This window comes from Frieseomelitta varia, unplaced genomic scaffold (assembly GCF_011392965.1).
Source record: "Frieseomelitta varia isolate USP_RPSP 00005682 unplaced genomic scaffold, Fvar_1.2 scaffold_940, whole genome shotgun sequence".
In the NCBI taxonomy this organism is placed as follows: Eukaryota; Metazoa; Arthropoda; class Insecta; order Hymenoptera; family Apidae; genus Frieseomelitta; species Frieseomelitta varia.
In genome coordinates, this window is record NW_025110746.1 from 429,012 (window position 1) to 442,701 (window position 13,690).

The 13,690-nt window shown below is 45.4% G+C and overlaps 1 protein-coding gene across 2 annotated transcripts in view; it reads right to left on the bottom strand.

Annotated features, from left to right (window-relative positions):
• LOC122537934 (discoidin domain-containing receptor 2-like) overlaps positions 1-13,690 on the bottom strand; it is a 63,445-nt gene that overhangs the window by 28,616 nt on the left and 21,139 nt on the right. For both annotated transcript variants that reach the window (XM_043671600.1, XM_043671601.1), the window contains exon 2: positions 11,805-11,923. In XM_043671600.1, coding sequence (XP_043527535.1) covers positions 11,805-11,880 — 76 coding nt within the window. In that variant the 5' untranslated portion in view covers positions 11,881-11,923. The remainder of the gene's footprint in view (positions 1-11,804; positions 11,924-13,690) is intronic.

Below are 13,690 nucleotides of genomic sequence, written 5' to 3' on the forward strand. Positions count from 1 at the left end.
AAAAAAAAAAAAAAACAAGGTTGACCAACGTTGAAAATCAAACTCGTCACGCTTTAAAATATTTACTCGTCCTCGTCAGTTTCGCTTTGGTGGTTCTGTTATCCACCGAAGGTCTCAGAGGCGAGAAGGTCAGCTCGGCGTCTATTCGTTGGTACCAGCGAGTCCTAATTCGCTCGGCGAACTTTCCCCGTAAATAAATTTTTAACGAGATACACGCACGGTACCGGGGCGCAGGTCGCTGCCTCGTACGAGTTTTACGACTCGACGGCTGCTTATTTCTGGTAATTAACTCCTCTACACGGAGCCACTTGTTCCCGGGAGTTGAGCCGACGCGCTTACAACACCGTTTTTGCCCTATGAAATTTCTTCGCCGCCGGTTTTTTCCTTTCTTCGCCCGTGTACCGCGACTCGTCGGCCAACGCCGTGTAATTTTACAACGAAATCCTTTCAGTGTTAATCGTTCTTACTGCGCCGTTGGACCGAACCGGTATTTCTCGACGAATTCATGATTTTTTTCTGAAAATATCTCCTTATCTCCATTTTTTTCTTTTTTTCTTCAAATCTCGCCGTGAATTTTTTGGCAATACAGTTTCACACTCTACGTTTGAAAATTATTATTTTGAAGAATTTGTTTTTTCTTTTTTTTTTTCTTTGTTAGAGGAAACGAAACGCGTAGAAGTTAGGAAGACCATTAAGCAAATGGGGCAAGGGACAGGTTGAACTGAAGGAGAGAGATTGATTGTTTAGACACCGACAGAGGAAGGAAGGGGATCCCTGTGGAGGAGGCATTTAAGAGAGTGATTAGAGGAAAGGCTTGTTGTGAAGGAGCGACAGGAGGAAAGAAAACACAGGGCCGAGATTACAAGACACGTTCGAACAAACATGCCAGTCTTCGTAATTCAAGTGTAGTTAGTAAAAATAAAGCGAGAGATTGGACAGACCACTTGTGCCCTGTGACTCAACCGAAACCATAACACGTTCCCCGCTGCGTTGTCCGTTAACAGGAATTGGATTACTCTCGAACGCTTAATTGAAGAAAGGGTGAAATTTCCATTAAAACCGAACGCGAATCATCTGGGTGCGCAGAATGCAAAAATGCGTACAGAGTATGCTTGTCACGACATTTAGTAACTGAAGCTACACTTCCTTAAGCGTGTAAATATATAGAATTACATCAAGATTGTATTATATTCTACATAGAGCAAGATTTCAAAAGGAACAATGACTTTCTCGAGTAAATCAGTTTCGTTACGCTATTCTTTTAATTAATTACGTTCCAAAATATCCTTATTTCTCAGAAAAATGTACGACGCGAAGTCTGTCATACGTCATCGTTCGAAAAGCAAATTTTTTGGGGAATGTAATGCACAGGTAATAAATCCCAACTATCAGAAAAAAGAAAAAATGGCAAAGAAGATCTCGTAACCCATAATTGATAAAACAAATCGAGCGACGTTTTTAGAGCGATTACGATCGTTTACACGCAGATATCAGCTCCCATTCTGCCCGTCCTATCGACGAAATGATCCCGCAGGAACAACGAAGGGACCTTCGGTAAGAGAAGGCTGGTTCGATACCCGTATTTATAGACATCCTGGAAAAGAGCAGCGAAACGAGAGAAGAAGAAGTAAGTTATGCGACGTTTGGCCCGCCCCAGCCACTCATTCGGCGACCATAACTCTCGTCGGAGTGACAGCTCCGAACGGAAGGGTGTGTGCCGCCCTCCGTCCGCGAGAAGAGGGAAATTGAACGCCTTTCGCAGCCCCACCTCGCGAGTTTCCCTCTTCTCCAACGCCATCTGGCCCTCCTTTTTCCTCTCTTAACAGCGTCGCTGTCAAATTGATAACCGTTTCGCTCGACGTCTTCTTCACGAGCCCTGTCAGCTTCCGGAGAGAGAGAAGTCGAAACGAACCTCGGCGAATTCTCGTCGCGAAACCAGACATCCTCCCGCGAGAGAGCGGCGTCGTCTCCGCGACAAGTTGATTTCGTCGATTTAAATAATTTATGCGACACCCTTGCAACCACCGGGAGGGGTGGAGAAACGAAAACAAGAATTACGCGGGATCGTTGCGAATCGAGCGGGCATCAGTGAAGATTTGTTGCCTCCGTTGCCGGCCGCGAGCACGATATTAAGCGAATTAGTGGGAGGGAAACGGTGGATTTTCGTTGGCGAAAGAACTGGAAAACAGAGGCCGGAGAATCGGCCGAAAGTCAGGCGAACAGCAGAGATTTTCTATCTCGGCGGATTTAATAATTCCGCCTCGGCCCGCCTTTGTTAACTCTACAATTATTATTAATGACGATGTACGAGAGGGTCGCGGTCGTGGCCAACGCCGGCTGTTGATCCTCCCTTCTCTGTCCTGCTTCGTTCGTTTCTCTCTTTCCCCTTGTGGCCTTCTCTCTCCCCCTTCTCCGCCTCTTGCACCGGGCGTGAATGTAAATTAATTACTCCCCGGGCATTTCGCGAAAAACATATTAAGCGCCCCACCTTATTACGGCACGATATTACAGCATAAATCATGACTCACTTACGGATTACTATTTTTCACAGCGGGTGGAGCGCGGCGCCCACCCGTCCTCCCCCCGCATCTTTGGCTAATCGAAACGCCGAAATCTCCCGGACTAAATCCGCCAGCGAATAACCGTTAATGGATTCTGGAATGAAGATAAGGCTCGCCTTATCCTGTCGCGTATTATTCCTTATCTGTCCCCTGCACTTAACCCTTTGCACGCGGAATGCCAGCTCAGCTGACGTGTGTTACATCGATGCGTGCTGCAACAACTCGGACTACCAGCTGTGCATTGTACGTTGCACGTTGTGTCTGATGAATTCGGATTGTCAATAATTATCGGCATAAATGTTGTTGTATTCTCTGATTATACTTTAGAAAATTTGTCTATTTTGTTTATGGAAAATTTCGAGGAGTGTTCGAAATGAGTATGATATTGTTTGTAATGGATAAAAATAATTTTCCGTACAAATTCCATCATTTCAATTATCTTTGTAGAAACGTAAAGTTGCATAAACATCCGTAATAAAGATACTATCCCATGATAAATGAAAACATTACAAGCGCATGGACAAATTCATTCGTCAAAAAAGATGAAATCTAACGTTTCTCGATTATAACGAACAAAGAATCTTGAATTTGATTTAATAAATCGCGTCGGAGAAATAGAAGACGAGCAAGAAAATAATTCCAGAGCACGAAAGATGAACGAGGATCCGAAAGAACGTCCCAGAAAATGCATATAAACCAAGAAAACCAGAATTAAAAAGGTAACGCTTCAAATGACAGAAAGGCGTATCCCGTAGCGCGGTAATATAATAGTAGGTCCCTCTTTAATTACCTTAAATTACCTTATTATGACAACGCCTAACCAGCTTTATTTACTTAACGGAATTAGCAGGTGGACACCTGCGGTGCCGTTTTCCCCCATGCTGCCAACTGTGAAACCCTTCGTTCCTCGTAAGAATCAGGCGAAATTAGAATGAATGTTTGTAAGAGCGACGACCACGAAGACGAAAACGAAAACGAAAACGAAAACGGAAACGAAAAGCCCTCTCGTCTGTTTGGGCACTCTTTCCGTAAATGCCACCAACACCGAAACACGGTTTTCCACGATATCGTCCGAGCCATTTTTGTCCCTTTCAGGGAAAACAAACAGTCGTTGCTGCCGGAAGATAACGCGGCGCGAGAGAGGGCGCATGCCCTGGTCGGTCTGGCGCCGGGACGGCTGGTGAAACGGAAGTACTACTTTTACACGGCCCTTTTCGTCCCCCTTCGCCAACCCCACGCCCTCGTTTCACGTTCGCGGTCTTTTTGCACCCTTCTCCGCAAGCCGACCACCACCCTACGCTATAACCATCCCTCAGGCGTGATCCATCCCCGCTGTCTTGGAATCACCGTCTCGAGTTGCGTGCAGCGCTTATTTCTCAAGAGGGGAGGGACGGCTGCAACCCCCTTTTATACGTACGTGCCTCGTGTGTTACGCTCTCGCCTTCGTGGCCTGGATTTATCAAAAGCGTGGTAGCTACCGTTGCCGCTGGCCGAGACTCGTGTTTCTGACCTCCAACTGCTTTCTTCGTTATAGCACGCGTGATACCTGGAGCTCGTTTATCGTGCCTTCCCACGTGACACACGCCGTTCAACTATCCGCGTTCTGGTTACTGTCTCGCCTGCACTATACCGCCGATTGTTGTAATTGGGTTAAGGGAAAAGTAGAATTATTGTTTCTATCGAACTCTCTCGGCTACTTTATCATCTAACGTTCTACTTGTGTGATTTGCTCGACGTTCGAGATTAATATGTAAATTATTTAAATTTATAATTTGTCGATCAGCTCTTGAAATGGATGAATTTTATATCGAGTTAGAGAAATGAATCGTAAAGCAATGTGCCTGAAGCAGAAAATAGCTGAGTTCTTTTAAAATGATTTATTTATTTATAACTTCAAGATCGTGGTTCCTTATTCGAAAATAGTTTCAGTGCACACAGTGATTATGCATTTAAGGAATCAAGTCCTGAAATCAAATCTCTAAAGTGAAATATTTATTATGAATAAACAGAACAAATATCTATTTATTCCATCTGTTTGTTCCATTGCTTCGTGCTGGTGAATCGACAATCCATACCAGAACAGGTGAACTGACAATGGGAATCTAAAGCAATTGACTGTTGTCAACAGATCACATACTAAATGTCTTACCCAGGTTGACGATAAAAACACACATGAAAAATGTACGCTACTATTATTCTTGACTTCCAACTATATAATCTAAATTCATCAATTTACGAAACGTACGAGATACAAATCGCGCAAAGGCACAATTCGTACGTCGGATGCGTAAAAGTTCGACGGAGCACTCGCTTTAAAGCCAGAATTTCCAGACGTCACCCTTTAAGGAAAGATTCTTCCTTCGATTCCTCGGCAATCACGTGCGAGAATATAGACCGAACAGAGGAAGGGTTTCAACCCTTCGGAGACGGCGCTCGACCCAGGGAATATAGTGTTTGCTCTCGCGGCCTAGACTTATGAAAATACAGATCCAACGTCGGATTGACGGCCGCCCTTCGAGGTCGAAAGTCGAGGATTATTACACCCGACGTCGACGTCTGACAGTTGACGTCCTTTCACCCTGTCTGGTCTAGTCTCTCCTCCGATTCATCCTTCAAATTTCCCTCTCTGGGTGCGGCAATCGAGGTATCAAAGTCGATTGTCTGGCCCTGCGTTCGATTTAACGCAGTTAAGCCCAGTATACCGATTCAGAGAAAATTGGGCCAAGCTATGTAAAACTATAACCTCAAATCCTTAGAATTAGTTAAATACGGAACCCATAATTTTATAATTTTTTACTTAGCAAGATTTGCCAACCCAGAGAACATTTTTCGTGTTATAGAATTGTTAAAACTAGAGCAAGACATAGTTATTTTAATTCGAATGAAACTGAAACTGAAATTGCTGAATAACATCAATGTATGAGCGAACTTAACTGCAAATGTAATCTCGATGATAAAATGAAATTCCCAATCATGTTCTATGACAAATTAACGTGTAATCTTTTCAAAGACAATTTTCAATTGCCATCAGATATAGCTAAGCCAAATATTAAATTCGTTACGTTCTTTGCTGGAAAAGCTGTAATTTATGCATGTATAATATTTTATTTTATAATCGTAAGTTTTAATTTTGTACGTCCAGTTTTAATTTTGTACGTCTTCGTGTAAATTTTATTATCGAGGCGAATCTCTTATTCATAAAAATTATAGGAAAATTAAAATGCTGTTAATTACATTACTCACTGACGAATACATTGTAAAACAAGAACAAAAATAAAATAAAATAAAATACAGAATGTAGAATATATATCTATATAATAGAAATATATCCAATGGAGATAAAGTTTTAAATAAAAATCTTCAATTTAGTCAATTCCCAGATTATCGAGGGTTGGTAGCTTCTTGTATAACTTGGCCCAATGATCTGCACCAGGATTCAGACTCGCACGATTCGCTTCTGGCACGTGATCAAGTCTGACAGAGTCGCGCGAACCGGCCCAAACCGAACAGATGTCGGGGACGTTCGCTTGGGAATGTTTACGCGGGTTGGATTTTATATTCTAGAGACATACGACGCACACGTGCAGCTCGACGGCGCCTTTGCCGTGCCAGCGATTCGACGTTTAAACAAACCCCGCGAAAGTAGAAACCGGGCACGGTGTTAATGACGCCGCAACTCGTACAAAGCCATGACAAATTGCAACGATCACTGCAGCGCGCGTGTTGTGATAGACATGTCTGTCTGTCTGTCTGCGACTTCGGCCCGCTCTTTCGAAATCTGCGAGCCTGCAACGAACGTCGTGATGGAGAATGACGTCGCGCGAGATTAAGCGTCGGCGTCGAGGAGATATTCTGCCTTTAAAAGACACAATGGAGGATGAAAGATTCGTATTCAATTCCTTAATTAAGTGATTAACAACGTCTTTCCTCTTGAGCGAACCTTTTTTTTTATTCTTCGTTTATCATTCAGAAAAATTACGCTAGCTTCGCATAGATTAATATCTTCTAGGTGAATTGATCTCAAGAGTTGAACACTGTTCGTATATTATAAGTAAAATTAAGAAATTTAGAAAAAACGAAGTTGATTAATTTAGCTCCTAAGTATCTCATGTGTGTAAAGATTTAATAAGAAGAGCTCTCAAATAACTTCTTCACGCTAACGAAAGAAAGAGAAGTAAATTTAACAAAATCTATTTCTTTGAGGCTAATGATCTCCAAAATGTTCCATTTTCTTTTTAGTTATTATCTTGAATCTACGTTATTTCATACCACCTTTAATTTAAATCTTAAAAATTGGAATAAAATTATTTCGTTGTATTTTACAAGAAGAAAAAAGGGGGAAATACAGCTGTGCCCGTAGGGTAGGTTATTTTTCGTCTAAAAGTCCTTGCTGAAAATATCAGAACGGCAAAGAACGATGCACAAAAGCAGAAAAGCTAGGTTTACTCGTCGACGGTATGGCGCGAGCCCGGCACACGCCCACGAAATTCCATTCCACGATCAAAGTTAACGTACATACACGTACAGCTACGTGTAGCACGTCGTTGAAGTTAGTTTCGCAATTGCCTGGCCAGGAGGGCTCCGCGCGGGAATCGAAGGTGGCTGGAATCTCGAGGCTCGACCCTTTTACCGTGGAATGCGTTGAATTCGCCGGAAACTCTGGACGCCCGGCGATCATACGTGACGCGATCCGCTCCGCGTTCAACACCACTGACTCATTTCAATTAAAAAATTACGCCACGGGATACCACGGATTCTTAAGATGCTGGCCGCACTCCGGTGAAATTCCTGCGCGAGCCCGGGCTTGAAATCGGCACGGTATGCCGGCCGCGCCATAACGCTTTAATTGTCGCTCGGTTATGTTAATACGTCGACAATTTCATCAGCGATGCGCGCGTACCTAATGGATCTGCGGATAATTGGAAGGGCGGAGGGGTCATGACAAGGGGGACTCGAGGGAGGTAACGGACCGATGACAATGCCATAACGCAAGAGGGCTCTCGCGTAACGATTCTCCCCCATCCAGGACACGCTCGCGTGCTGTTCCTACTGTCGTCGACAATATGCATCGAGATCGTGTAGAGACATGTGCACACGTAAACACGTACGTAGCGATGGGATCAGATACAACTGATACTGTACGATCGAATTTTTTCTAAAATAAAATGCGTCGAGGTGATCGAGCTTTCGTGGATCAAATCTTAATCGTTTGCAAGCGATTGTTTAACGAATACCTACGTGAAACTAATTACATTATCACGCACCTGTATTGGTACATATATTTCAACACGCCGATTGCAAGTGAAAAACTGTCAGATTGAACTCGAAAATTATATCATTCTGTCTCTTTAGTTGTGTGATTTGTTTTCGACAACACCGAGTTCTCTTTAGTTCATAATTTTAAGAAGCTTATAACAGTTCAGTCAAATTTTAAAGGACCTGGTTATATGCACATGCTCCAACGTGTATAAGTCTGAATAAGTACATATTTACATGCAACTGAACATCATTTTTAATGAGCAGCAATCATATATTGCGAAACAAATTTTTGTATTGGATTTGACTTGATATCTTGAGTACATATTTAGCTTGATCCCATCGCTACGTGAGCGTGAATGCTTGATTGTCAAACGTACGTTCGGATATTGTTATCCGAGGGCAATTGAATTCGACATTAGTACCAAGTAGGGATTATTAGCTTCGAGCCGATTGAAAACGATCGTTCACTCGTACCGGATCGATGAAGCAGGAAGGCAGATAAGAAACGCGAGTATCAGATGGTGCACCAGGAGAGCACCACTGCTCTCGAAATAAAGCGCTTTTCTTCGCGCCTCGTTCCCACGAACGAAGCCACATGATTCATGTGAATGGAACGGAGCGTGGCTCCTTCCGTAAGAAAGATAGAAAAAAAGAAATGATAGAGACGAAGTTGGCGTTGGCGCGGTGGTAAATGATGGTGGCGTTCTCTTACGTTTTCTTCACCCTTGGTTTTGTAACTTCTTTCTTACAAATACTGTCAGTTCTACTATCGTGTTGAATAGATACGGTTAAGGGGACAATATATGCGGGCACAAGTAGTGATTTCTTGTCTAAATGGGAGTCAAAATCATTTCGTCTGTTACATCACTTTCTGATTGTTCACAATCAGTATTATCTACAATTACTACAAAAAGTTCAATATATGTGCACTTGATGATGATATCTTTATATAGAATTCAACAACTCCTCGATCAATAAGCTTAAATAAATTTAAATCAATAAGATTCGTATGAGATACACTTTTGTTTCGATTAAATTCGTGTTCATCAGACCAAGACTCGTTTAGTATAATAAATAACACAAATGCCAACGCTACGAACGAAATATGATCGAAGTGGAAAGTATTTTATACTCGTTTTTACATTAGTCACTACTGGATTTATCACAGCATTTTAACTTACCTTTTTGACCATTCTTCCGTCATCTTCTCGTCTCGTAAATCGACGTTCAAAATTAATCATTTACAACGGAGAAAAGTGGCAAAGGAAACTGAAAAGATCTCGCATGACAAGGCGCGCGTAACGTGGTTCGCTGGTTTTCTCGCGGACGCAAGGCGGATACAGGCGTGTCGCGTGGCTCGTCTCCGGTGAATCGAGCACGCAAAACCGAACGCGAGTACCTACCCGCCCTCGGTTTCCCCTGCTCACGCGTGTAAGCCGGCGCTACGCGTGCACCGCGCTGCAGACCGCAATCCGACCGACGTACAACATGTTTATGTATCGCCGGGCAACATTAACATTGCAATTTATGCGCGCTTTAACTGGCCCGCAGCCCCTCGGCCTGCTCTCGGTCCTCGTTCTCCGCATCCGCCGCCGGCTGGCCCGCTTAACACGACCGCGAATTTACCAACGCGGTTCGACGTGCAAGTTCACTCACCGCAGGAGGGCCGAGCACCACGTCTGCACCGGTCTCTCCCCCCTTTTGTATCCGAAAACCAGCTTTCGTCAGGGCGGCACGTTTATTTATATTTTCGTCGATATATATTGTTGCTTGTCGTTTTCCGCGTGCCTCGTTTCTGCAAAGCGGACGACGAAATTTGGAGAAACCAGCGGGAACGAGAGGTCGACTGGCCAGAAATTGAGCGGCGCGTTCATTTCGCGCGTCCGTGTGTTTCGCGAGGATCGAAACGGCCAAGCCCGTACTTGGCGTACGTGCGGCCAAGTTTAAAGGCGTGATTGAATCCTAGAATGTACGCGAGGGGTTGCAGCCGGAGATTCGTGGCCTCGGGCGTGATGGAATTCTCTCTCGCTGCCTGGTAATTCCTGATTTCATCGCCTCGAAGCTGCGGATCCTCCGTTTCTATTTATCGCGCGATTTCCCAATGGACCGACCGAGAATCCCTGGAAATCGTTGTCTTTTGCACCACTTAACTACGGCACATCGTTCAAAACGTCTCTCTCTCTCTTTCTCTCTGAATGTTTGCTCACGGCCGATTCCCATCGTTAGAGCCGGAGCGTCGCGATAAATTTCAATGTTCGCTCTCGCAAGAACGCCTCACGCACCTTCGCTCTCGGCAAAAACGCGCGCCCGCCTACTCCATTAAACATTCCGCCGGGCGGACGATTTATTTCTTTCTAAAACTGTTACGTGTATCGCGCGGAGAGGCCAGGAGATGCGTAACCAGACCGAAACGCCAAGGCCATCCATCTTGCCCGCTCTCGGTACGTTCGCCAGACGATTGCTGCGAAGTTTCCAGGGTGTGAAACGCATTCCGCGAACGGGAGGGGAGAGCTTGTTCGCGGGCTCGATTTCACAAACGAGTAAGTAAGAGCCTTTCTCCATCGGTGGCCGGATACTGCTTGCCCGGATACTCTGCGAGTTCCCTCTTTGGCCTGTTTACCTGACACGCGGCCGCGGGCTCGACCTCGCATCCGAAGTCAATGGGACGGAAAGCAAGCCGAGTAGAAACGGTGGTTGAAACGCTTGAAGGCGAGGCGGGGTTGGAAGACCTCGGTGGTGGAAGCAGAACGAGCCAGGATCCGTTTTCGAGGTCGCGCCTGTTTTTATCGGCCGTCCCGAACGGGCAGAGCCTGTTACCGCCAAAGAGAATTATGGTCTCCGATGTAAACACGTATTTCTACCTCGCGCCACCCCGGAGAAACCGGGGAAGGTGGCATCGATTTTCTGCCACCGGGACCAGTGTAGTAACGTACGCCACGTTCAGGACAACCGCTCCACCATCCAGCACGCGTCTCTTGCTCGCTGAAGCTCGTTTCGAATCAATTGGCTGGCTAACGCGTTTACCGCCGAACGTATTTTGACAGACTTCGCGCTCGTGTCTTTCACATCCACGTCGGTGATCGTCGTGGCGTAAACGGAAAGGAAAATCGTGTGACGATCGTTTGATTAATGGTTGGATAATATTATGCGTAATCGTGCGTCAATAATAATCGATAGTTTTGGGAAAATTAATTAAACTTCACTCTTGAATGTGTCAAGGATGTTGAATGATTTTGGACGGTTGTCTCTACGCAACTCTATTTAGCATAGCATTCATATATAAAACTCAAGTACATTTAATAACAATTTTTTACGACTAGGAATGTACGAAAATAATTAACCACTTGCGCTGACAACTGATTGCGGACCATAACGAGTGACCAAACCGTATACAATAATTCGTCGCTTTCTTTCTGAACTCGTCGGTATATCACTGAATAGAAATTACTGAGAAGTAGTAAATTTATTATTCGTTTTGCCGATTTTGTTTTACTTAAATATACTTAAAACTGAGGAAATGTTACAATTTTGGAACAAAAAGTTCTTGACGCGCGTGACACGTCATTCTAGTGCAAGAGGTTACATACATCCTGACAATAACTTTTGTTTTTTAATAACTAATATTAAACTTACTTCAGCTTCAGACATATAATGGAAGAACGAAAGATAGAAGAGAATGAAAAAGAAATGAGGTTAAATGAAGACATTTCTTCTGTAAATGGACTATCATAGGAAACGATCTCTTGTTAATCCGACCGCGTTAATTGTCAATGAAAGATTCTCGGTAACGCCGACAGCTCCGTCGCGCTGGTTCATTTCTTTCCAAACGCTGTCTCGTCGTCAATTGCGATTAATCGAGAACCGTAAACGACTAGGCGCGAGATGAGTGACGCCTGCGTCGTTAATCGATTTCGACGACAGGCCCCCATATCTTTCACCACGCGAATCGTATCTCCGCCTACACACGTACGACTATATACTCACATATGTCTATGGTTCGTCCTCCGCAGAAACAGAGGATCAATAGGTAGAAGATGAGGCACGTCTGCAGGTAGTCCATGGTGGTCCGCTATCCACTGGTCATCGAACTCTCATAACCGTATCTGCAACAACGACCGAGAGACAAATGAGAAACGTGGCACACGCCGTTATCACCTGAGGAGAAACGATTGAAACACGAGAGCTAATAAGAACGAAATCGTACGTAGAGTCGCGTTCTAACGAGAGCGTTAACAGAGGAGAGGTTGAAAGAAAGCAAGGAACGGAGGACCACGGTAGAAAAACAGGCTGGAAACGGCCGTTTCGTAGCTGGCCGGGGTGAAATGGCGCGGCTCTCGCACCGGACAGATATACGACCGGTACAGCAGCCACGGACAAAGAGCTACATTCACGCTAGCAGCCATTACGCGTCATTATCGAGATTAGGATCGGGGGTTCGGACGTAGGATGGAGAAGAGGCAGAGAACGGGAGATAACAGGAGCGAGAAAGAACCGTACGAAGAGAACGACCGTGGGGTACCTTCTCTCTCGGCGCTCGTCGTTCTTCTCTTCAACGAGGGGGCGAAACTCGTGTGTACCGGATGGCGCTGGAGGAGGGTGAGCCACGCGAGAGTGCCAGCGGTGGAGAACATGCGGGGCGGGAAGGGAAGGAGGTAGAAAAGGCAGAACTCTGTACTTTATTCGCCGTGGTGGTGCCGTCGTGGCGCGTACCGAAGAAAAAAGCAAGGAGGGATCCTATCCTGCCGAGGCGAGCATAGGCGAGCCTTCACTTTTTCGCTAATTAACGGCAGTTTCTTCGACTACCGACCCACTCCGCGATGCTTATCTGGCAAGTTTTAGGGACCCTCTTTCGTGCGTGGCTCGTTATTCAACACGGCCCGGTGGAAAAAAATCTCCGCTCGATGACGCGTTTCTTGCCTTCGTCTTCACCGGTGTATATATCGCGGCTGCCATCGGCGAATAATTCTTGCCGAAGCCTGGCCGGATGGAGAATTCCACGGGTGATTCTTTGGATATGGATCGTGGTAAAAGGAAAAGAAAAAAAAAAAAGGTGAATCGAGGGATTTTAATGAAGTCGTCGTCGCGCAGCGATCGAGACGACCGATCGTCTCTCGGGAATCCCGTAACCCATCTGCCTTCGTGCACGTGTGTGTGCGTTTGCGTGTACACGTACACCGGCCATTCGGGAACGGTATTCTACTTAATCGGTAAATGGGGAAATTCCATCAAGATTCGGTGAATGCGACTGCGACAGCTCCATAGAGGCGCATAATCGATTAAGTGGCTGAATCGGATTATCCGACCGGCAATTAAGATACCATTCAGCATGAAAGCGGTTACGTTTGCCGTACCGGTGTCGGGGATAGCACGATCACAATGCAGAGGATCGATTAGTCGACGCAGTAATTAAGGTCATAGGGTGCATCGGAGCTCGAGTTACTCGAGTCGGTGCAACGGACCGTGTCGTGGACTCGTGGCACTCGTTCCGTTCGCCGACTGCTTGAATTCGTCGTGACGCGCGCGATTAATCATTTGGTCACGGCCGCGAGATCCATTGGAACGTGCTCCGTGCTCAACGTACCGTTCCGTGGGACCGTCGCGAGTACGGTATCGATCTCGTCTGGCCGATTTTCGTGTTACCAACTGGCGGGGCCGCGACCTTCCAAGCGACCGTACAGTCATTAGGGAGAAACTTTGTAATCTCTGTCGAAGGGACGAAACTCTGGCAAGCCGGTCTGGCAATTCCAGGTGAAAATAACGCGACTTTGGCAAGTTCTACCAATATGTTTCAATCTGCGGAATCTGTATCCCAATTTCCTGCGAATCGGGTCTCGAAATTATCTCGAACGTGATTTCGAAGCTCGAAATTT